The sequence below is a fragment of the Zootoca vivipara genome, chromosome 1, assembly GCF_965207765.1.
Source record: "Zootoca vivipara chromosome 1, rZooViv2.hap1.1, whole genome shotgun sequence".
Lineage (NCBI taxonomy): Eukaryota > Metazoa > Chordata > Lepidosauria > Squamata > Lacertidae > Zootoca > Zootoca vivipara.
In genome coordinates, this window is record NC_142582.1 from 73,024,363 (window position 1) to 73,050,821 (window position 26,459).

At 42.4% G+C, this 26,459-nt stretch overlaps 1 protein-coding gene across 3 annotated transcripts in view; it reads right to left on the minus strand.

Moving 5' to 3' along the window:
* METTL15 (methyltransferase 15, mitochondrial 12S rRNA N4-cytidine) overlaps positions 1-24,201 on the minus strand; it is an 84,319-nt gene extending 60,118 nt beyond the window's left edge. Inside the window, exons 1-2 of one of the 3 annotated variants that reach the window (XM_035117786.3) lie at positions 24,155-24,201; positions 15,957-16,276 (exon numbers count right to left, since the gene is read on the minus strand). In XM_035117786.3, the coding sequence (XP_034973677.3) occupies positions 15,957-16,217 (261 nt within the window). In that variant the 5' untranslated portion in view covers positions 16,218-16,276; positions 24,155-24,201. Of the gene's footprint in view, positions 1-15,956; positions 16,277-23,652 lie in introns of all 3 variants that reach the window. The other 2 variants (XM_088667934.1, XM_088667928.1) reach the window with 2 other exon arrangements.
* Positions 24,202-26,459: the final 2,258 nt, after the last annotated feature.

Genomic DNA, 26,459 nt, shown 5'->3' on the forward strand with positions numbered 1-26,459 from the left:
ACTTGGAAAATGGACTCCCATTCTTTAAGTTATACCCGATAAAACAGTAGGACATATATTTTTTTATTCTACCACTTCAGGTGATTATAAGTACTGTAAGTCAAAAATTGTGAATATACATAGAAAGAGCTATATCGCCCTACTGTGTACAGGTGTTTAGCTACTTTTAATATTGCAGATAATCAACTTCACACCTAACATAATTAAAAATGCACAGCAATTACGGTCCATTTGCAAGATAGTTTTACAACTCTGCTTGCTCCTCACACAAAATTTAAAAGGTAAATTGCATGCTTCCAATTAGTCTTTCAAATGCAGTTTCATAAACTTCAAATTAGCAGGCAAAAGTCTGCAAACTGAGCTTGGCATTACAAACTAATGAGCAAAACCACCTTGAGGGGCATGTTAGTCATCACTAGACTTAGTCACCTTGAAGACAGAAAGAAATACTGTATACCTTTATATAATTCACAAATCATTGATTAAAAACAAATCTAAATTATATAAAATTGATCCAACACACTCTACTGTGTATTTAAGTAGGCTTATGTAAAATTGTACTTTAAGTGCGTAATAATTAGTTAAGAAACCAATTATTTGAGCAAATTTTCCCAACAATTATTAAAACTCAATTTAACTTTGATAATATTTGTAAGAAAGTTGTGAAAGGAGTGGGGGACGGGCGAGAAATCAATCAATTAAAAGCTATGGGTGGAATTCAACATCACACTCTTACAATTGCTCTATCTGCACTAGCATATCAGCTTGCCAGATAGAACGTTCCCGCCTCCCTGCCCCATGCACTGTTCTGAGGATTTTTCTTGATCCCCCAGAGTCAAATTGGAGGGGGGGGGTACAGGGAATGAAGGAAGAAATGTCTCATTGCTTCAGTGGCAATATTTGTACAGGGATTCTATGGAGGGCCACCATTTTCCCATTTCTGCATTAATTGTTCAGTACTTGAGGAAGCTTGATGGCAGAAATTAAAGAACCTTTTAATGAGGGTGAAAGAGGAGAGAGCAAAATATGGTCTGAAGCTCAACATAAGCTCAACCTAAGATCATGGCCAGCGGTCCCATCACCTCCTGGCAAATAGAAGGGGAAGAAATGGAGGCAGTGAGAGATTTTACTTTCTTGGGTTCCATGATCACTGCAGATGGGGACAGCAGTCACGAAATTAAAAGACGCCTGCTTCTTGGGAGAAAAGCAATGACAAACCTAGACAGTATCTTAAAAAGCAGAGACATCACCTTGCCGACAAATGTCCGTATAGTTAAAGCTATGGTTTTCCCAGTAGTGATGTATGGGAGTGAGAGCTGGACCATAAAGAAGGCTGATCGCCGAAGAATTGATGCTGGAGGAGACTCTTGAGAGTCCCATGGACTGCAAGAAGATCAAACCTATCCATTCTGAAGGAAATCAGCCCTGAGTGCTCCCTGGAAGGACAGGTCCTGAAGCTGAGGCTCCAATACTTTGGCCACCTCATGAGAAGAGAAGACTCCCTGGAAAAGACCCTGATGTTGGGAAAGATGGAGGGCACAAGGAGAAGGGGATGACAGAGGACGAGATGGTTGGACAGTGTTCTTGAAGCTACCAACATGAGTTTGACCAAACTGCGGGAGGCAGTGGAAGACAGGAGTGCCTGGCATGCGCTGGTCCATGGGGTCACGAAGAGTCGGACATGACTGAACGACTAAACAACAACAACACCATTTGAGGAAGAGACAGAGATATCCACCACCCACCTACCCTGGTAGAAGTTTTTGGCTGCTGAATATTTGGAATCTTGAGGACCGTAATACTAATTTTGATGGGGTTTTTTTAATGGTACTTGCTGTTGTCATTTAAAACAAACAAACAAACAAACAAACCACTCCTATCAATTGAAAACACCAGCCTGATTTCCTGAAAGACTCCCACCTTGTGGGATAAACTGCTTTGTGAAAGTGATATTCCGGAATATAATTATACAAATAACACAGGAAACATTTTCAACCACAAATTCAAAAACTACACCTTAGCAATAAAGATGTCTCTTCCTTTCAGTTCAAACTAACAATGTACGGCAAATTCTTTTCCATAACACTGTAGCCAGGAGTGACATCTGTAGATTTGTGCACACCTTCAATGGATAAGAACTTGTGCAAACAAAGGATAATTTGGTATTTGTGTATTTAGGATTACAGGAAAGCTTTGTCAAAAGCACCTTGGCAGAAGATTTTGTGGTCTTTCTGTATTTGAAAACCTCATCTTTTGTTTATAATTCTGCTTATGTCTGGTGATAAAACAAACACACATTAAACTTTTTACCTTTTCAGTTTAAATAGGTAGTGATCTTCAACCCAGACTCCAATGCTCTAGTTCAAAGTTGGGGAGGGGCAATATAGGGGTGTGGTTTTGGGGGGGTTGTTTTTTACAAGCGTATTGCCAAGGAATCTGGAATGATTCAGTTGCACAGGGCCAAACCAGCAAGTCCCTGCCATCCTTTCAAGCTCCACAGTTGGAGCTGGACAGGTGAACATGAGGTTGTCCTGAGTTCAAGAAAGGTATACCACCGATAATGGGAAAGGAAGAGGCAGAGTCCAGGTGACTACAGATGAAATCTCTTTATGTTGTGTAACATTGACTAGGTCCTGCTTTTAGCATTTGGGACCTACTACAAACTCTGCCCCCTGGCAAAAAAGAGACTTCACACAATTTCAAGTTGTCTCTGATCATCGAAACATTTAACACAAACAACCTTACTGCACATAGCCTACATGTCACTGGTGAAACTTCTAATGATTTTAACAGAGCTAGATAATGTTCCAAGTAAGCAAATCCTGGTTGATCATTTCACCATCATTCAACATGGAAAAATGGAGACTAAAGGCATTTCTGTATCGTTCCATGGTAATCTTGGGAATAAATGTAGCAGCGTGAAAGGAGCTTTTAAGCTATGAAATTCAGCATAGGTATTTCAATAAATGAACTCTTGGATGCTATGAAGAAATACCAAAATTAACTTCACAAAAACACATACAGCAGGCATAGGCAAACTCGGCCCTCCAGATGCTTTGGGACTACAACTCCCATCATCCCTCATTAACAGGACCAGTGGTCAGGGATGATGGGAATTGTAGTCCCAAAACATCTGGAGGGCCGAGTTTGCCTATGCCTGACATACAGCAAAACTGCCCCAGAGTGATCATTTAAAAACAGTGGTTAGCGATAAGCACTTAGATCCAGTGGAGATGTAATATATGACCTAATCTTAGCACTAACCTAAAGTTACTGCCCGAACACTAGAAATTTCTGATCTCACAGAGAAACTCTGGTCCCAGAGACTATATACTGGAAGAAGCCCTGCAAATAAAGGTGGCTGGAGAGGTGAGGAAATAGCCCAACTATTTTATCTATTTATTTAGAAAATTTCTAAACCACACCTTCATCCAAACATAGATTCCATGGCAATGCAAACTCACACATGGTCAGCCATCAGCTTCACATCCTGGTTTAGGCATTTAGACATGATGTAAGCCAGCTTTAAGGAAAACAAACCAGGGTTAAGTCTCTTATCTGTACAGGGCCAGAGTAGTAGTTCAATAAAACTGTTCAAATACTTTGGCCATGTGCTTTCCAGGAAGTAAGCACTTCAGACAGAGCAATGCTGATCAATGAATATTCCTCTACTCATTTATTTTTATTAATTTATTTCGGGCCCACCCTTCATCTAAAGACTGCAGAGTGGCATACAAGATAATATAAACCCATACCATAAAAAGGAGGAATCTTAAAATACCATAAAATTTAACATTAAGATAAAGTAACAGTGGAAGCAATCTCAAAGATTCAAACATATGTAGCCCAAGTTTTAAAAAGTGTGTTTACAAAGGCTCCTAAAGAAAATTCTGAGGGGCCTATCACACGTCCAGTAACAGGGGCTTCCTTTATTGGGTGCCACTGTTTAGGCAAAATGGCACCTGGTCTTTACTGAAATTGTAATGAGTAAAAATAGTTGTAGTCTAATGCAGGCATAGGCAAACTCGGCCCTCCAGATGTTTTGGGACCACAACTCCCATCCTCCCTAGCTAACAGGACCAGTGTTCTAATGTAACACAGGCTCAGCTTAATATTCTTTGTTCTCAACCTTTTGTCTCATCTTTTTCTATATATTTTGTGGTGAGGGGTAGCTGAATCATACAAAAGAGGCAGTGAGATGGTTTCAGTGTGAAAGAGAAATATATTAATGGCATTTGGAATCTTTTAAACCTTCCTCAAGGATAATAATAATAAAATAAAATTACCAAATGAGTAAAAAGTTATGGTTAAGTAATTGAAAATATTAGCAAGCTATATATGCCACATTTATGAGCCACTGAGCTTCATTTTGTACTAATTCAAATATTAACCATAATTGGAATTCTTAGGATAACATATACTCAAGATGAATTATTTACTTTTTAGTAATAATAATGTCGTGCTTCTGAAATTGCTTTGACCACTAAACTATACTGGGTATGGGGCACATTGTACAGTTCTGATAATTGAAATTTAATAGAAAGGTTTTGCAAAGGAGGTCGGTGAACCTGCTTTCCTTTTGATCTTTCATCCTTGCGGGTGCTTGGATATTTCTTTAGTAAGAAAAGTTTTGCTGGATGAGTCAGTGCACTGAGTCATAGGCAGCTTGAAGCCTGTAGTGCTATAGACTAATTGGTAACAGTCTCAAATTTAATTAAAGCACAGTTGTCAGCTCAGATTACTGACTGACAATCCTACAGAAGTATTTTGTTCTTTTAGGAAACTTGTTTTAATTGTTCTTTTATATTAAAGGTATTTTGTTTTCAGTTCCAAATCCCATTTAATAGGAAAAGGAGTTGCCCTTCTACTTTTCTGTATCTTCATTTATTTCCTAACATTTTCCAGAGCTGCCAAGTACTACAGCAAATGGTTTGCATGCCCCTTTAACCACATTCATTGAGAAATGTTCTCTATCCCTTGCCCCATGCTAAACGATTTAGCCAAAGTCTTACTATATTATTTTCATAACTTCAATCTGAAGAAAAACGTGTATCATGTCTTGCCCAAACATTTACTTAAGACGAGCCCTCCTGCATCACAGCAATAGCCCATCTGGTTGCCAAATGGATACCACAATCAGGACATGAAAGCAATACCCCTCCCTCCTTTTCTTGCTTTCAACAACTTGTATTCAGTGGCACACATTCTCGGAACTAGAAGATTACATATGCACATCATGAAAAGCAGTTTTTTGATAGACTTACTTTCTGTGGATTTGTCTAATTTCCATTGGAGGCATCAAAGCTATTGGCCATCACATCTTAAGGTAGCAAATTCCATAGTTTGACTAAGCATGGAGTGAAGAAATACTTCCAGTTGTCCATCATGCATCTACCACCAATCAATTTCACTGGATAACCCTGAATTCTAGCATTGAGAGTAGAGGGAAAATGTCTCTTCACTTTTTCTCTCTACGCAATGCCCCCTTGCTCCTTTTTACTAAATGAAAACGCCACAAATTCCTAAATGTTATGTTGGTGTCTGCTCATTTTCACAGGTGACATTCAGGCAGTAGATTTCAGATTTTCAGGTTCATTTAGAAGAAAATATATAAAAATAAACTTGGAAAAATTAGAACAATCTGGTAATAGTTTTTGTCTTTTTCTACATTACATATTTACATCATTTCCTGTATCAGAGGCATTTAAGAGACGAGAAATACATTTACACTGCTTAAATTTTACAGTAAGAGGATAATAGCAATAAAGAGCTGCTATGAATCATGCTAGATGATTGGTGCAATCATATTAATAGAAACAGAAGTTAAATGAATCTTCTGCAGAGGCAAATGCTCATTGTTCCTCATATGCTCAAATGTGAGAATTAAATTGTTGAAGATACTAACACATGACATTTCAGGTTCAATAGAAAGGACCACAATCAACTGTCTATGTACCTACTGATATTATTTCCTCGACGTACGGTAATTCCCCTGTGAAATTGTCAAGATGCTTTCTAGACCCTGAAAATTTTAAGCAGTTGGTAATTGTTTGACTTTTTAAAAAATATGTATTTTTACCAAGTGCTAATTAAAGGGTAACTTTTCTGATACATACATGAGTCAAGCGCATATGCCAATTGAGAAATATATTTCCTTCCTCCATACAGAACTTTAATTACATCCCTACCCTTAAACATCAACTGTCCAATCCTAACCAGGTCTATTCAGAAGCAATGATTCTGTTTCTATGATTGCAAGTCATATTGAATTCAATGGTGCTCTCTCTCAGTTAAGCAGTGTTAGATCGCAGCCTAAATTGTTCATGTGACTGATACCACTTTCCTAAGCATGCTTACTCAAATGTAAACATCCCATAGTTTAATCAAATTTACTTTCAGTTAAGCGTTTATAGATCTGCAGCCTAAATCTAACTGTATTGTTGCATCATAAATATGATGCACTGTACCATAATATTCTACATAAACTTGATTGTGCTAAGATAATTTTCATAACAAGATTGCTTTTTTCTTTTGAATTTGCTACTCCCTCCAGATATTAAAATGTGGTGCACGGGGGGGAGGGAGGTGTCATATTATTAAGCAACTTTGAAAGGTACAGGTATATACAGGTATATATGAATATTCACTCCATCAATCAGAATTATAAAAAAAATTATTATTATTTTTAATGGAAAATTTATAATAAGATGCATCTTATGAACCTTAAATTATACATTACTTGCTGGATTTAATAATTTTGTCTCTCATATGAAATTGCTTATGCCCCAATAATAGTTATGCCACAATAACTCACAATAACTAATGCTTTCTCAAAACAGCACTTTAGGATATAATGTTTTAAAACTGATGTTTTTGTTGAATTAATTCACAAGGCAAATAAACACATTCTGTTTAGGACATTATTTTTCAATTATTTCAGGTACACTCCATTCACACAAAAGTAGAAGCTACATAAGAAGATACCACAATTTTATCAGGTTTTTCATGTCACAGTTCTTAAGCCCAACTATTATTTGACTCTTGAAATTTCATATATTGATTTAAAACTATGCAGAAGAAGAATACCGAGAAATAAGAAACATGTAAAAACATGATTGAACAAATATTGGGAAACATTGCCCTGATTCTATATGCATAACTACCACTCTTCCAGCTCCGAATTAGCTTCCAGTGAAGTCATGTACAGTTTGGTTAAAAAGTTGCCTGTTCCTGGGACAACATTAATTCCAGCATTGTTTACAATACGGGTGGTTTCAGTGGCATTTGTGTCACTAACTTTCATGTCACAAAGAGTTAATGTTCTTCTAGAACTATCTGGTGCGATAGAAAACTGAAAATCTAAATCACTGTATGTAAACTGTTCCTCAAATATTTATAAAGCTAGCCAATCCTGGGAAGAGTATATAACCACTTATTTCTATCACTACTTCTGGGACCAGTGTCTCATTCAAAAGACTTCGATTACTTTCTTGTGAGTAGTTTTGCCAAAGAAGTGCGAAGACTAATGCTGTAGCACAGAGGGAAAGCGTACACAGCGTCATTTACGAGCTGAGTCATCCCACAACACTGCATCTTTTTTATTATAACATAGTGCCTTAAATAGGCTCCTGAAATACTATCATTTGTTACGTGATATATAGTGATAGCAGCAAGCTAACTTAGTATCACAGGAAAATAAGATCAAGTGCATACACAGCACGGCTCTCAGTGGGCAGACCAAGTGCCTTGCTGTTTTCTTTCTTGGTAGAAGCTACAGGTTCTCCTTCACTAGAAACGTACATAGGAAGAGAGTTGGTGGGACCAAGAAGGTCTAACTGCTGAGAACCAAAGTACAAGTACAAAGTCTAGACAGGTTATGACCAATTATGGAACTCTATAGCAGGATCTGCATAGCTCAAACTGCTCAAAACTTCTGTGTATCAAGCTGAAACTCTGAACTCATTTTGCACACGGCGATGTACATGAACACCTGCACAGATCCATCAAAGAATACTTTTAATAGTTTATCAGTTGATTTGATGCAGTCTACAATTTTTTAATTTTTTTGCCACTTATTGGTATTTGGGAACACACTTTGTGAACCACATTTGCAATAAAGCCAACACCCAAAAACAATGGTACCGCTATCTTTGAATTCATGCAAAAATTCACAACAATCCAAGGAACACCAAGAACAGCAGAAGGCTATGCACAGGCCATTGCATTTGTGAAGCCTCCCAGTCTCCTGTTTTATCTCACTGATTATTGGTGCTATCAGAAAAGCTGTACTCGTTGGTTGCCTGGTGGGCAAGAGCAGGGGAGGGAAAAATTCACATGAAAGCGAAGTTGCTAGATGCAACAGTTGGTTTTTGCACATAAAGCTACAGTAGATGCCTGCCCACCAACCCAATCTTGGCAGGCACATCACAGGTTCAGGGCCATGACATTTTCTACGGTATATATATAAAAATGTAGGCATTGTGTGTGCGGAGGTCACAGCCTTTCTTCGTAACTGCTGAACCGTAATGTAACAAATTTGGCCACAACGTTCCATGCCCATCAGGGAGGGATCCGGCATTAAATTTTTCCCAAAAAACCACACCTTTCACACCTAAAATAATGATTAAACACAAAAAAGTGGCTCCCAAATTAGACGTCAGCACCAGAAGCTCTGAAAACTCCAGCAGCATCCAATAGAAAGGCAGGTCGCACCCTGCCGTCTCCTAAAGCTGCGCTGCCAGATGACATCACAAAATTCCACAGCAACCAACTGAAAACAGTCCTTTTGCAGCAACAAGGCCCAGCTTTTTCAATAGGCCGCAGCATTGCCAAGCAGGGAAAACCGAGTAGGCCGCACCATTCAGTAGGCCACAGGCACAACAAAGGGAGGGGGGAAACACATAGCCATGGGGGCAGAGGACCCTTAGTCAGCCAAAGCAGTGGGGGGTGGGTTGCGACAGGGAATACTGAGTAGGCCACAGCATTGCGCAGCAGGGAAAACTGAGTAGGCCTCACCATTGCCCAGTAGGTCACAGGCAAAAACGAACAGAATATGGGGCTTTCACAATGGGGAGGGTCACAGGGATGAGGCACAACAAAGGGAGGGGGGAAACACATAGCCATGGGGGTGAAGAAAGAACCCTGAGTCAGCCAAAGCAGTGGGGGGGGGACATTTTCAGGAACACGCATGGGTGGGGGAGTCTTATTTTTGAAACATACAGTAGGGGAGTCAGGGTTGGGACAGGGCAGGTGAGGGTACTCTGAAGGGAGACTCTGAAGGTCAATTTAACAGAAAAGGTCAATTTAACACAAAAACCCACAGCATCGCGTGGCCGGGCCAGCTAGTATTCTATAAAATGTTGCAACTACATTCATGTCTTCATAACAAAAAGACTGTCTTGAGCAGTTATGCTTCTGAAGCATTTTATACTAGGTATAGCAAATAAATCCCAGCATATCACCATGTGTACATATGCTAGAGTAAAAGATAAACAGAAATGATCCCTGAAAATTCCTTCATACGGCTGCATATCCTAAGCCTGCTGCTTTATTTGCAGAAGCAGCTATTTCTGCACAACATATCAAAACTTCATACTTCAGTTAAGAAGACCAGAATTTCTGAGGTAAGAAGATGTGAGGAAATATAATTTAACATTTCATCCTCACATATTGTCCCCTATTTGGAGGCTGAGATGCAACTTCACAGATATATAACAGATAATATGATGTGCCTGGATGGTGAGGTCATGAACCATGGGGATGGAACGTACTGTATACCTAAAAAGTCCCACTTTAAGTCCCAGATTTCAGAGAGAAATCTGCTCAACTGTCTCCCACTGAAATCAATGGGACTAAAAATGCTTATCTTTGAATTATGGCCAATAATCCTTATTTGCTGGCTTGCAATATGTAGTTTAAGCAGAGAGGCAGCTTTTACCACTTTTTTTAAATAATCTATACAAATCACTTCAAATTAGGCAGAACCTGTATGAGTTAGCAACAGCACAATCTGATACATGTCTACTCAAAAGCAAGCTCCAAGCGAGTATAGGATTGCAACCCAAGTTGTATTGAATATTTAGCTGAAAATGTAACATGCAGTTATGGCATAGTTTATCATATCACACTGCAATCTTATTTATGCACACTTATCTGGAAGCAAGCCCCATCACACTCAATGGGATTTAGTTCTCAGGAAACCTGATGATGGTGAATTGTTGATCAACCAAGGGCAAAGCAACCAAAATAAACAAATGTTTTAGATGGCCGAGAAGACCTAAAATTGACAGGTGTTCCCACTACTCTGTACAGGCCATTGCTCCTTAAATTCAAAATCATGACACAAGAGAATTTTACGAAAACAGATCTCACATAGTTCCCCCTCGCCATTTTTTACTTTACAAAATGCAGCTCCAGCATTTCATGGAAGACCTATAGGAAGAAGCTTCCTTTCTCCTCCAATGCCTTTTGTAAGAAGAATTCTTCTCTCATAAACTATCTACCTTCCTTCCCATGAAGGTGTGTGTGAAGTTCCCTGAGTTTTTTCTCTGGTACACAGAAAAGCAGTTCGGGAGTGGGAGCAATTTCTAGCAAGAGAGAGAGAGAGAGAGAGAGAGAGAGAGAGAGAGAGAGAGAGAGAGAGAGAGAGAGGAGAGAGAGATTGGGGAAAAGGTTTAAGATGCCTCCAGCTGTGGTCTTCTTCCATGGAGGACTGCAGCTTCATTTTGTAGGAGGAAAAAATTCCAGGAAAAGCTGCATGTGCTTTAGTGCTGTGCATATTTTGGCCCCTGGCTCCCAGAGAAACTAGATACACTTAACATCAACACGGAGGCTGAAACAAACAATGGTTAAGAGACATCAATGTGGGCATCTCATTGTACAGCCTGTACATTTTAAGACCAATGCTGCCAGTCCCTTTTCAGCTCCAGCACGCCTACACTTCATCAATTATTTTGCAGCCCTCCCACACTTCTTTGCTTTGCCCATTACTGGCTGTTATCGCAAGCAAAAAACAACAACAGGAAAAATAAATGTCCTCCAGCCATTTATCTACAGGACCCTCCAAATCACAGAAGGTGAGGGACAGGCACTAGTATAGGTATGAAGTATTATGGGTGGTTTTGGCTCCACAACCAGATGTGCCTATAAAAAGGTTGTGTTGATTTGACCTTTTATATTATTCACTAAAGCTATGTACATACTAGCACAGAACCTTAGGGGAACTAGAAGAAAAATACCCTAAAATAATAGTTAATATAGCAAGTTTTACAGGAAGTATATTTCAGCAGGCTTACTGCAGTAGGCGTTCCATTGAGAAGAAAATGAACTAAAAAGGGAGTGACTCATTCATACAATGTACTTCAGAGAATACTTCACAAAAGGGATTTGGGAGGAAAGGGTTCTAAAGCAATGGGTAGGTACTTAAGAGTTTGCCTGGAAATCCAATCCCTTACATTAAGTGAAAGTTTTCCCACAGGCAAGAGCCAAGAGTTCAAACCTATTTCAAAGAGCTCTGAGCCCATCACCCAAACAAACCAGTATGCTTTCTTCATTTTCTGCTATGATACATATTTTGTCAAATATATTCAGTGCCTATGAGATAGTTACAATTTGTGCCGTCAAGCCTGCAAAAGGAACAATGTGCTAAAACTGCATTAGAGTAGGTCAAGAGATGGAAGGAATTGGAAAACGTAGTCTCTGTCTATCAAAGAAGCAGTCTACATTTTATAAGCAACCATAATAAAGCAAGCAAGTTTTCGCCTTGATTACTGACCTATGACCTCAACTTTAATGAAGAAACTGGCCAAATAATACTAACTCTTTGTGCAATATTTTGCCCAACAAACTTAGCTGGCACTCATACACTACCCTCCATGTCAGAATCAGAATACTTGCCATCCCCTAAGATAGGAGGATATAAACAAAAATACAGAAAAGTAGTACCTGCTTTCATTCTACATCATCGTAACTGCATAGCTGTACTCTAAAGAGGCATAACAAAAATCCACTAGTGTGTAATAAGGGTACTTTGAAGATACTATCATTTACAGAAGCATATAAGTGGCAACCATTCATGGTTATGAATCAGCATTTAAAGTTCTGAAGTAGCAGCATCCCTAGCCAACACTGAGACTGAAGCCATAGCACAAAATTACCACAAAAGTCTTCCAGAGGGGCAATCCTGAGTAGATAGAGTGGCTGCTGAACCTTGAAGTTACAGATTAGACAGACCAGAAATTCACATATCCCTTTAAGTAATCACAACTTCTGCAGACAATATCAGACAATAGAGTAACACGAACTACAAAATATTGGTTGTTTTTTAATGATTACAGTTTTGGTGCTTAAAGGAGAAAACATTGATGATCCTCTGCCAAATGGAGCCTCACATTTTGCTTCAGTAACACATAAATTTTTGTGAAGCATACTTTTGTGGCTTACAGTATCATTTATCGCTGAATGTGAAAACAAACATGAAATTTTTCTAACCCAAATCCCATTATTATTATTATTATTATTATTATTATTATTATTATTATTATTATTATTATTAAAAAACCATATGGTGCAAGTATTTATAATCATTCGTGTTTTCACTCTGAAACAGGCATCCCCAAACTTCGGCCCTCCAGATGTTTTGGACTACAATCCCCATAATCCCTGACCACTGGTCCTGTTAGCTAGGGATCATGGGAGTTGTAGGCCAAACATCTGGAGGGCCGCAGTTTGGGGATGCCTGCTCTGAAACTTGCAGTTAACTTGGCCTGAAATCTATACACATTTACCTGAGAGTAAGTACACTGAACTTTACTTTCTTATAGATAAAAAAAGGTAAAGGTAAAGGACCCCTGGATGGTTAAGTCCAGTCAGAGGCAACTATGGGGTGTGGCGCTCATCTTGCTTTTCAAGTCAAGGGAGGTGTTTGTCCACAGACTGCTTTCTGGGTCATGTGGACAGCATGACTACACCGCTTCTGGAGCAACGGAACACTGTGACCAGTGCCAGGGCACATGGAAATACCAATTACAGTGGTACCTTGTTTTGAGTCTGGGATCTGTTCTGGAGCTCAACGAAAGGGATGCTTGACAAAGCGCCGCTATGCACACACACAAGGAGCGGTTTGCACTTCTGTGCATACGGCAAACCCGGAAGTAACCCATTCCAGTACTTCCAGGTTTGCCACGGACATTTAGAAAATGGACGGTTGACAGGGCGGACGTTCGCGTAGGTATTACTGTACCTTCCCACCACAGCAGCACCTATTTATATACAGTGGTGCCTCGCTAGACGAATGCCCTGCTAGACGAAAATTCCGCTTAACGAAAGGATTTTCTGATCAGAGGTTGCCTCGCTATACGACGAGGTTTTCTATGGCCACCGCTTCGTCTTGCGAAAGTAGCCATAAAAATCTCTGATCAGAAACTCGGGGCATTCATCTAGCGAAAGGGGAACACCGCCGCCTCCCGCCTGCCTCCCCCGACATGGAAGGCAAGTTCAGAGACGTCCGAAGTTGCCTTCCGTGTAGGGGGAGGCAGGCGGGAGGCGGCGGGGGTCTCCCTCGCCGCCTCCCACCTGCCTCCCCGACATGGAAGGCAAGTTCAGAGACGTCCGAAGTTGCCTTCCGTGTTGGGGGAGACAGGTGGGAGGCGGCGGGGGTCTCCCTCGCCGCCTCCCACCTGCCTCCCCGACACGGAAGGCAAGTTCAGAGACGTCCGGAACGCAAGCGGGCGGGCTAGGTGTCCCCCGCTTGCATTCCCTGAGAAGGCACCCGGCTTTCTCGGTGAAGGCAAGCGGGGGACACCTATCCCGCCCGCTTGTCTTCGCCGAGAAAGCGCACAGCCGCCTCCCCCAAGCCAAGGGGAAGGCAGGCGGCATAACGTCCCCCCATCGGCGCGCTTCGCCTCCGTCACCCTCCGCCGCCTCCCACCTGCCTCCCCCGACACGGAAGGCAACTTCAGAGACGTCCCAAGTTGCCTTCCGTGTCGGGGGAGGCAGGCAAGACGCGGCGGCGGGGAAACGTCTTCATCCGCCACCGCGTCTTGCCGCGCACAGCCGGCATGGAGCGCGGTTTCGGAGGTGTCCGAAGCCGCACTCCATGTCGGGGGAGGCAGGCAAGACACGGCGGCGGGGGAACGTCTTCCCCCGCCGCCGCTTCTCGCCGACATGGGGCTTGGCAGAGGTGGGGGAAAGGCGCAGGATCGTTCCTTCTCCTTTGCCCCACCCCGCCTGACAGACCCGGATCCGACGAAGCTTCTGAAGCTTCGTCCGATCCGGCTCTGTCGTTGGCAGCAGCGCCGCTTGCTCTCTTGGCTCGGGGAAGCGCCTGCCTGCCTTCCCCGAGCCAAGAGAACAAGCGCCGCCTCTGCCACCAGTTCCCCCCGAGCCCATAGGAACACATTAATTGACTTTTAATGCATTCCTATGGGAAACGGTGCCTCGCTAGACGAAATTTTCGTAGGACGAATTGAGTCCTGGAACGAATTAATTTCGTCTAGCGAGGCACCACTGTATTTGCACCAGTATGCTTTCGAAGTAGGTTGGCAGAAGCTGGGACAGGGCAACGAGAGCTCACCACCATTGTGTGGATTCGAACCACCAAACTTCTGATCAGCAAGCCCAAGAAGCGCAGTGGTTTAGACCACAGCGCCACCTGCACCCCAAGACTTTCTTATAAGCAGGCATGCACAGAATTTCATTATTAGGGACAATAAACAAGCTGCACAATTCTGAATTGTCGTAACTATCAGAAGTCTCACTGGAACCTGTAGCATCTAATGCAACATAGAACAAAATAATAATAATAATAGTAATAATAATCAAAAATTCATACAGGAACGTCTTAAGAAATAGATTTTCTGATATCTGTGTATAGTTAGAGATGCTATGTTAATACACAGATTATCACAGGACTTTTCAGTGTGTGTGTTTAATGTTCAAAAGCCTTTTGGAAGCCCAACTATGCCAAGTCTACCTCATTAAAGACCAACACAAAGTTTGTTCAGCTTCACTGCAAGCTCACTCTTTCTTCAGAAATCCTTTCAAGGTTTTTTTGTTTTTGTTTTTTTGTCTTGTAGGCCAGCTGAAGGCTTATAGATCTTGTAAGAACCTGGAATGCTTGGAGGGGGGTCCAAATTGGATGACATTATATATGGAGGTGTCAGAATCAATTGTTGAAAATTCTTCAAGGAATATGCCCTGGTCATCCTCAAGGATGTAGATAGGGTTCTATGAGATCTACCAAAGGTAATGTGGAGCCTGGCCATCTGTGGTGGTGAAGGCTAGCAAGGAAGAACTTGGTGGGCCACGAAAATTAATGCCTCTCTTGATGAGCGTAGGATTTCTCCTGTACTAAGAGGTGATGATCTGCCCACTTTTTAAATCTTCAGACAGAGATAGCCTGGCCAGGTTTAAGTCCACATACAACATTTCTTTTGGGAAAAAGTCGTGCAACATGTGGTGGCAGAAAGGCTGTAGGCATTCCTAGATTTAAAAAATCCTTCCTTGATCTTTGTCCATTTGGTTTCCAATTTGGATATGGGATGGATATAGTTTTGACCGCTCTGGTAGATCTCTATTCTGAAATATACACGGGAGATGTTTCCCTATTGATCTTGCTCACCCTTTTTATGACTTCTGATATTATGACCATGTTGGACTTTTTGACAACTTTTCACTTGCACCTCATGCTAGATCCTGTGGCCTCCCCTCCAGTCAGTTTCATATAGAAATAGAGAAGTACTGTATTATCTTACCACGATCATCATCATTAACAACAACAACATTGTTGTAGTAAGCAAAATACATTCAAGTCAATCACAAATCAGTTCAGTACAATAGAGAATCTTCAAGGACATAAATTACAGAACAATTTCATCTATAATTTACTCTAGCTGTAAAATAAAATTTGCAATTCTTTATTATTATACAATCTACTTTGAAAATAAATTTCAACTTACCTGTCCTTTACGTGGCGCTAAAAAATTAACAACTTCCTCAACCATAACTGGTATATGCCGTTGTTGATAGTCTTCATTGTCTACTCGGCCATTTAAGTATTCATCACCATGCAAATGCAATTTTTCTTCAGTTTCACATTTGCGGGTTAATGAAGAGTGTATATTTTTTGCCCATGTACCTAAGCAATTTGGGCTAGATCTAACTAAACAGTGAAAAGGAAATCGGTTGCAGGTCTTGCAAAAATACAGCAGCTGGTGCATATTGTAGGCAAGTTTGATTGAAGGGCAGGGTATAAAAATAATAAAACAAAGAAGCCAACCTGGGGGAGAAACATATTAGAAGTCAAAATTAACATTTTTAAAATGGCTTGTATTAAAAGAAGAACTGTATAAAAGCAATAGTAATTTGTTTTACTAATCAGCACAAAAAGATTTCAGTGCCAGTAAATGTTGCACGATGCTATTTAACATATGCCACTAATGATGCTATTGTATTTGGCCAACTCTAGTACTTGCAAGTACGCCACTAGCATAACTTTACAACCTGAGCATCTGTTACAATTTCAACTGTTCTCAATCACAGATCTATTCAAATATAAACCATATTGACATGTATGCCTCATTGAACACAGTGTAGATTGGGGACACCCAAACCGCTCCTAGTTCAAAAAGATTCAACCATAATTGGCTCAGTTTCGAGCAGTAGCCAGAACATGATGCTTGGATAACAGAAACCCAGCTTCGCAGTCTGATTCATTCATCAAGTTCACTGACTTGCTCTGGGAAAATCACTGTCTCTTAGCCTATATTCTACCTCAGAGTTGGTGTTAGCAAAAATGAGCTAAGAATTTACTCTGCAAAATACTATTAAGTATATAATAATATGCCTTTCCAGGAAGAAGCTTATAAATAGAAGGCAGACATTATCATGGAGAAAAATATGGAGCGTATACTATGGTTGCAATTCCATAGCATTGCCTGTGTGCTACATGAACATTTCATTGTACATTCTTGTTCTCAACCTACATCATGGTAGCAATACATGAATATTCTTTTAGAGATGAGATTCTTCATGCAGCTTGAGAATATGAACTGACTGCTTCAACATTTGAAACCTACTAGAGTCGTACCTTGGTTCTCGAATGGAATCCGTTCTGGAAGTCCGTTCGACTTTCAAAAACATTTGAAAACCAAGGCATGGCTTCTGATTGGCTGCAGGAGCTTCCTGCATTCAAGCAGAAGCTGTGTCAGACTTTTGGGTTCCAAAGAACATTTGCAAACGGGAACACTCACTTCTGGGTTTGTGGCGTTCGGGAGCCAAAACGTTCGAGTCGCAAGACATTTGAGAACTAAGGTACGACTGTACCTGGCCAGCTGATATATACAACATCTTAAATGGGTTTATGAGGTGGCTATGCTTCAGATGATGAGATGCCACTCTGAGACCTCTGATATAGGGCAGTATATAAATTCAATTAATTAATAATGCCCTCTGTGTTGCATGTTTTTTGTTTTGTTTTTTAAGGCATATTTGCCTCAGAGGAATCTATCCTAATCTAGTGGATTTGAGCAATATTGCCCACTGTAAAACATGCCACTTTGGGGAAAAGTTTTGGAGTGGGTAGTAGCAGCTCAACTCAGGATGATGCTGATTATTTAGTCTATTCCAGACTGTTGTTGTTTAGTCGTTTAGTCGTGTCCGACTCTTCGTGACCCCATGGACCATAGCACGCCAGGCACTCCTGTCTTCCACTGCCTCCCGCAGTTTGGTCAGACTCATGTTCATAGCTTCGAGAACACTGTCCAACCATCTTGTCCTCTGACGTCCCCTTCTCCTAGTGCCCTCAATCTTTCCCAACATCAGGGTCTTTTCCAGGGATTCTTCTCTTCTCATGAGGTGGCCAAAGTATTGGAGCCTCAGCTTCACGATCTGTCCTTCCAGGGAGCACTCAGGGCTGATTTCCTTAAGAATGGATAGGTTTGATCTTCTTGCAGTCCATGGGACTCTCAAGAGTCTCCTCCAGCACCATAATTCAAAAGCATCAATTCTTCGGCGATCAGCCTTCTTTATGGTCCAGCTCTCACTTCCATACATCACTACTGGGAAAACCATAGCTTTAACTATACGGACCTTTGTCGGCAAGGTGATGTCTCTGCTTTTTAAGATGCTGTCTAGGTTTGTCATTGCTTTTCTCCCAAGAAGCAGGCGTCTTTTAATTTCGTGACTGCTGTCACCATCTGCAGTGATCAAGGAGCCCAAGAAGGTAAAATCTCTCACTGCCTCCATTTCTTCCCCTTCTATTTGCCAGGAGGTGATGGGACCAGTGGCCATGATCTTGGTTTTTTTGATGTTGAGCTTCAGACCATATTTTGCGCTCTCCTCTTTCACCCTCATTAAAAGGTTCTTTAATTCCTCCTCGCTTTCTGCCATCAAGGTTGTGTCATCTGCATATCTGAGGTTGTTGATATTTCTTCCGGCAATCTTAATTCCGGCTTGGGATTCATCTAGTCCAGCCTTTCGCATGATGAATTCTGCATATAAGTTAAATAAGCAGGGAGACAATATACAACCTTGTCGTACTCCTTTCCCAATTTTGAACCACTCAGTTGTTCCATATCCAGTTCTAACTGTAGCTTCTTGTCCCACATAGAGATTTCTCAGGAGACAGATGAGGTGATCAGGCACTCCCATTTCTTTAAGAACTTGCCATAGTTTGCTGTGGTCGACACAGTCAAAGGCTTTTGCATAGTCAATGAAGCAGAAGTAGACGTTTTTCTGGAACTCTCTAGCTTTCTCCATAATCCAGCGCATGTTTGCTATTTGGTCTCTGGTTCCTCTGCCCTTTCGAAATCCAGCTTGCACTTCTGGGAGTTCTTGGTCCACATACTGCCTAAGCCTGCCTTGTAGAATTTTAAGCATAACCTTGCTAGCGTGTGAAATGAGCACAATTGTGTGGTAGTTGGAGAATTCTTTGGAATTGGGATGTAGACTGATCTTCTCCAATCCTCTGGCCATTGCTGAGTTTTCCAAACTTGCTGGCATATTGGGTGTAGCACCTTAACAGCATCATCTTTTAAAATTTTAAATAGTTCAGCTGGAATATCATCACTTCCACTAGTTCCAGACTAGTTTCAATCTAATTTCAGGACCTTGTTCACCCTGATAATGACATGCACCAGGAGGGTGAAACGCAACCCTATTGATTCTCTTGTGTTTTCCAATACCATCAGCTATGATACTTTTCTGGGCCATGTCATTAGCCTCCCATTCGTCATCTCCCTCCATGTCTTTCTCCCGAATCTGCTACCCCAGAAAGCGCCAAGGGACTCATGCAACTGCTGTCCAATACCATGCCTTCCGATTATATTGTCATCCATGTTATTTCACTTCGACATCATACTACTGGGAAAGACCATCCATTTATCTCTTGCTTCTACCAGCCAACCCCAGGGATACTATGGAAACCCTGAGTCAGTGTCTAGGGACAGTTCTAGTGTAGATGCAGGTGAAAATTCACAGTGACTAGAAGTTTTGTGGATCTGGACATAGATATACAATCTGTTTTGGATGGAGTTAACACTCTCATAGAGTAGGCCAGATCCAGCAGGCTCTTCTTATGTTCTTAAGAATCAAGTATAGAGTATAAAAGTCCTACTGGATCCAACATTATCACTGAATGCTCAGGTTACATCAGTAACTATGAATGCTTTTACCAGCTGCAGATGGTTCACCAGCAACAATCCAGCTAGCCTCAGTCATCCATGCACTAGTTAGATCTAGGCAGGACTATATAATGCTGTCTACAAAAGCTGCCTTTAAACGCAGTTTGGAAACTGATGAAAAATGAGACTGCCAAAATGTTTGTAGGAGGAGGATTATGAGTAACAGTTTGAAGTTTGTTTCTAGACTCAATTTAAAGTGCTGGTGTCAAACTCTAAAGTGTTAAATGATCTACTACCAGGTTATCCGAAGGGTCCATCCATATCAAACTAACTGAGCCCTAAGATCAGCATCTGCAGTCCTCTGCTTTCTGCCCCCCCCCCTCCATTAGTAAAGATTACATTGGCAGGGTCTTCCAAATGTGCAACTGCCTTCCTAGGCAGCTACATCTTCAGGCTCTTTCTCATCACAAGCAGTCTTTGGAAGGTTTTTTTTTATTGTACAAGGATTTTTCTGAGTATCTTTTTGTGCTTTTGCAGTGTTGTTTGGTGGTTTTGTTACTCTTTCTGTTATTTTTATTCTGTGAGCCACCTTAGAGAGAAATATTTTTAAAGGTAGTATATCAACAATTAGAATAAAAAATGGGCTTAAATTGAATTGAATTGTTGGATTGCAGTCTACAGCTTCCCCGACAGTAAAACCCTCAAGGGAACACAAGAGTGTGCAAGAATACAGAAGCTGAATGGAAAAGGAGCAAATGTCTGTTGAAAATGTTAAAATAAGGTGGTAGCAAGAAAAGTGCAGGAATAGCCACAAGGAACCTATGGAGATCAGGGACACTAATAGAGGGCTGCTGAAAAGAGAATGGCATGACAGCCCAGTGACTGCTGAAGAGGCCTTGGGGGAAACAGATGGATTGTCCACATTTCTGCTACAGGTGCAAGGAAATAATTTCCTTCCAGTTCTCCAATACATTTGTCACAGCAGTGTCAGACCTCATAGCATCTCTTGTATCCTTCTTCTTTGCGGCTGCAAGGATTTCCCCTCAGTAGCTATCCTGCTATCCGGAAGCACAATTCAATACAATGCTGACTGCTATGAGATCATAGAATGCAGGGCAAAATGAGTTCCACTAAGTTTAGTAGAGCACACTCTCAAGTATGTATACACATGACTGCAGACTTAGAATCAAAATATATACAGTGGTACCTCTGGTTACGAACGCTTCAGGTTACGAGCTCTGCTAACCTGGAAGTAGCGGCTCCTGGAATGTGAACAGGAGGCGTGCGCGCAGCGGGAAACCCCATTAGCAAAAGCGCACCTCAGGATAAGAACGGTTTCAGCTTAAGAACGGACCTCCAGAAAGAATTAAGTTCATAACCAGAGGTACCACTGTTGTTGGGAACAGATGGAAGTCAGGCAGTATATTATAACTGGAATACAGCAGGTTCCTTCATTTTGAACAGAGGTCTTTACACTTGAAAAAATGTTTTGAGGCTTACAGAAGAAGTATAACTCTGACAATACATGCAAATAAGCTGGAATCCTACAGAACAGCAGTGAGGAAATAAACTCACATAAAGCTTGGCTTTACTTCACCGGACAGTATCTGTGTTGATAAATTCATATCATAGGGCTGTGCTATTATGCACTTTGTGTGAGGCTTCTCTAAGGCAGGTCTGGAAATTGTAGTTAATGTAGAAGTTGGGTTGCTGAGTGATGCAGCCAACCATATGCATGTTACACCTTTGCTCAAACAACTGCACCAGCTGCCAATATTTAGAAGAGTCAGCTTATGTCTTTAGGATTAAGGCTGGTTGTTTGCCTGAGCTGTTTGGAAGCTTGCTTGTGTGTTTGTATGTTTGGTCATGTGCCAGGGTACTGTGAGAGGCTAAAGGAGGAAGTGAGTTGGAGGACACAAGCTCACATCTACCGTATTTAGAGAATATATAGTATTGTGGGGCACATAGCAAGAAGATGCAGATTGGAGAATTATATTTTGCCTTTGGACAAGGAGTCTGAGAACAGGATGCAGACATTGGAGAGCCCAGGGGTACACACAGAAAATGCTCAGGAAGGATCATCTACAGCAGGGGTCAGCAACCTAAGGCCCATGGGCCAGAAGCGGCCCGTGGAGGTTGTGTGACCGGCCCATGAGCCGCCCCTGAACTGAGCTGCCCACTCATGCGCTGTGCTAAACAGCGCAGCATGGGCACTCGCTTCCGCAGCGCTGGAAATCGCGTCTGCGCACGCGCGAACCAGCCCACAGGGGACCAATCTGGCCCAGGCAAGATAAACCTTGCTGATCCCTGATCAACAGCTTCCAGGCTTTCCAAACCTGCTCTCTGAAGTATCAGGTGTGCGTACCCTAATGGAAGCTCATCATCAGTAGGCTACTTAGCTCAGAAGAAAAGAGATGCTAACAAAACACTGCAGGCAGAGATAACACACTTGAAGGACCTGGCACAGAATCTCTAGCACAAGTTGAAAAAGTATTCTTTGGGGACTAGTTGACTTTGTCTACACCAGCAGCCAATGAGACAAAAGTCCTTGGCATCAAAGAGTAGCACAGAAGCAAGGATGACAAATATAGGAAGCATGAACAAATATGCAGGAGCATGAACAATTAAGGAGTGTGAGAGCCCTCCAAATGAAAGTGACATCAGGTGGAATGCTAACCGAACAATGGTTCTGAACTTTATTTGAGGATAAACATTGAAATATGGCTAACCTTGAGTCAGAACCAGATCTGAATCCAACAAGGGGGGTAGTAGTATGTAATGCAAGTTCCTATTGTCAGAGAAAACAGTGAAAGCAGTCTCCTCTGTACCAGGCTAAATGTATCCAACTTCATCAACCATTCAAGCCTTATAAGCAACAAGCCTTATAAGGCTTGGTTTCCAGACCCTTGATCATCTTGGTCGCACCCTCTGCACACATTCCAGCTTGTCAATATCCTTCTTAAATTGTGGCACCCAGAATTGAACACAAAATTCTAGGTGTGGTCTGACCAAGGCATAATAAAGTGGTCCTATTACTACCCTTGGTTGTGAGACTATACTTCTGTTGATGCAGCCTAGAATAGCCTTAGGGTTTTTTGGGCTGCATCACTGTTGACTTATGTTAAGCTTGTGGTCCACTATGACCCCTAGATTCTTTTCACATATACTACTGGCAATGTTTTATTAGTGCAGCTGGTTCTTCCTGCCTAAATGCAGAACCTTACATATGTCACTCGTGAAATTCATTTTGTTAGGTTTGGCCCAGTTCTCCAATCTATTAAGGCCATCTTGAATTCTGATTTTGTCTTCTGTGGCATTGGCTATCCCTCCCAGTTTGGTGTCATCTGCAACTTTGATGAGTGTGTCCTCAATTCCTTCATTCAAGTCATTTATAAAGATGTTGAAAAACAACAGACCCAGGACAGAACACTGCAGAACTCCACTTAGCACTTTTTTGCAGGATGACGAGGAACCATTAATGAGCACTCTCTGGGTTTGGTCAACCAGCTACAAATCCACCTAACAGTTACCTCATTCAGCCCACATTTTACCAGCTTCTGCGCAATACCATGGGAGACTTTGTCAAAAGTCTTACAGTACTGAAGTCAAGATACACTACGTCTACAGCATTCTCCTGATCCACCAAGCTTCTAACTATCAAAAAAGAAATGAGATTTGTCGGGCACACAGATTGTTTGAAAAAAGCAAGTGGGAAAATTTGGGTTTTGAAAAGTTGATATTTACTTAAGGGGCAGAACAAAAAAAGAAGAAAGTGGACAGACATGACATCAGAGATAAGTGGGAAAATAAATCCAAATCTCAATCTACTATTTGACTAGCAAATGTTAACTAGCACTATACCATGTATTCAACTGGTTAGGACTGGGTCATATTAATTACTGTATGTGTGTATGGGAATTATTCAATAATTATTAGTTGTTTGCGCTGTCACAAGAGTTGATTGTGTTAACCTTTTTTAAGCCACAAGGTAAAAAAAAATTCATATTCATTCCACTCAAGATGGACTACTAACCTGCTTTACCGCATACATAGTCGAGAACGGTGTGCATTAACACAAGAAATGCCACACAATGAAAAGCAAGCTAGAGCCTCAAGAGCCATGTTGGCACAATAATTCGTTCTTCTACACCTCGCGTTATTTTTAAAGGAGCGTTTGATGTCGCGATTGCTCTTCGCAGGCTCCAGACAAGGAGTCATTTCGCTTACACGTGGAAGGGGGGGGGGTACATGTCCGAGGTTACTCACTGCAAGAGGTGGGGGGGTGTGGCGTGAGGACGAGGAGTAATGTCTGGCCACCACCTCTATTACCTTAGCAACGGGTGAACTCCCTTGTGGGTAGGAGAGAGACAAGGAAGGTAGGGGTCCACTGTGGACCTAGGAAGGGGGGGAGCAAGGCTTCCGAAGTGTGCGCATCCGGAGAACAGCACGAGCTTTCCCCTCCCTCACAGCTCGCCTCTCCACCCCCGTCCCGGCGCATGGGGACACTAGCTCTGCGGCGGAACCCTACTACTCACAGCGCTCGACGAGGCCGCTGCCCCCCACGCTCCTCCTCGCACAGCCTACAGCGTCAGGAGCGCTGCCAAAAGGCTTCCTCCCTGCAACAAGGCGCTGCGGATTTGAGTTCCGCTCTCAGAGCCCGCGCCTCCTTTGCAGCAACGCGGTGAGAGGGCTTCTCCCATCCCACCCACTTCCTTCTCCCCACCCCCCACAAATACGGTACTGGGCACCCGCCCCCCTCTCGAAAGCTGCTCGATCATTGCCTGTGCCTGCCTGCAGTGCCTTCATTTCAAGCGGGCTCAGGGTTTGCAAGGCGACGGTTGTGTGCACAGCGCGCACGGATTCGGAATCGGCCTCGATGAACGCGGCGGGGCTGACTCAACAGATGCACTGCAGGGATGCGCAGGTTCTCCAGCGAGACTGGCGGGATTTCCACCGCCCCCTCCATTATCTCTACGCAGACTTTTTCCTGCCTCCTTCCCCCAAAGCCCCGTATTTCCTTTCCTCCCGGTAGACATCCCCGCTTTTTGCAACGCGGTTGTCAGACCCAAAGCAAAATAATTAAGACGCCGTCGGCAGAACCGCGACTATCTTTTTGTGAGACATCAATTAGGGATAAAGGGGCAGGTTTGTTCCAAGGGATGCTGCGGTGCGACAATACTTCGATACGTGTCTTGTTACGTAGTAAGAGGTAACCCGTTTGCGATCAGGCTGGCCGCCACACAACCTCCCGCAGCCCATATAATCCTAGCAGAGACCGTTTTCCCAACGTAGTTGCTATATACAGTACTGTATATATATGCTGTGCTCTGTCTTTACTCGTCTTGCATTAACATATGTCCTTCTCTACCACACACATCTGTTGCAATCCGCAAACCTTAAGCCACCAGCAGATACGCTCATCAAATGTTCTATTTTAAGAACATTTTAAAAGCATCTTTCCGAAGGCGCACAGGTTCCTCTGACATCCGCCAGTAGAACATCCCGTCCGGAACGGGCGCACGTTTTTCATTCAGTATTTCTACAGCTACGCGCACGAGCAAACAAATCGTGTGAAATAATGTTTTCTCATTTCACATTTAACAAGCACCACAACTGCTCAGCGTAACTGCGATTTATGGAACAAACTAAGGAATCGCGAGGTTCATGGGCGTTCACTTTTCTTGATCCCATTCACTACTTCAGCGGCAATACGCATTTCTCGAACCAGCTGACAGGGCACCAGTTTGAGAAAGGCTGGCGTATATCTTTCTAGTCTATAAAACAGTATCGCCCGCCCCACATAAAAGCAGCCGGTGGGGGCGGGGGGAGTTCAGTTTCCAGCCAACTGGGCTTGTAAAAGTTAAACCCATCCCTGAGCATTCCTTAACTCCCAATCTCAGGCTCCTAGTTTTGCTTTTTAGCTACAAAAAACCTTTCAAGCGAACTGTTAGTGTCTCCTGTCCAATTTACCCCTCACTCCGCATTGCACTTGCAGCCATGCAACCTCAAGGACTTGCTTGCGCTTCTAAAGACTTGCACAGAAACTTTGCGCTCTGGGCTCAAGTGCTCGCGCACCTAAAAAGACGCGTGTACTGTTAATCTCTGCGGCGTTGAGAGCTATAATTTAAATTCAAGTCACTCGCTTGTGCTAGGAGAGGCACAACCCGACCGCTTGTGGGGGAGGGGTCGGATCATTTTTATTGAGCTTACTTTTGAGTCACTGCGTAACTGTTTAGAATAGCTGTAAAATCAGCGGTTGAACCAATTAAAGCCAAGTTCATGTTTTAAAATGACCACCGACTACTACGCGACAGCGTATTTCTATTCGAAACTTGAACTGGGACGTCGAAATGCTGCTCCACGGAACTTTCGCTGTTGCTTTATTCCTGCCAAATGCAACCTCCCTGCTTGTTTGTGCTCATCAATTCCTGAAAAGACACTATCCCTTTCTCCATAGCTGTCAAGTTCTCCCTTTTTAAGGGAAATTCCCTTATGCTGAATAGGCTTCCTCGCGAGAAAAGGGAAAACTTGACAGCTATTCTTTCTTCTCGTACCAGTTCGGCACAGAAACAGTCGAACCCGACTTTCCCCTGCTTTGAATACGCGTCTCTCTCCTCCAACCCGCTCGCTGGAGTCCCGCCCTCCATTCATTCGCTCACTGACAATATCCGCCCCCCTTATTTCCATGCGCGCCACCAAACTGAGCAGAACGTCCACAATCCCAGAATTACGCCCTCGTTTAGGAGATGACTGAAAGCGGAGGGATGGATCCTCCTTAGGACCAAAATGCATCCGAGGGCGCGTCGTAAGCGTGGCGGCTCTTATGACGTTATGCGGCCC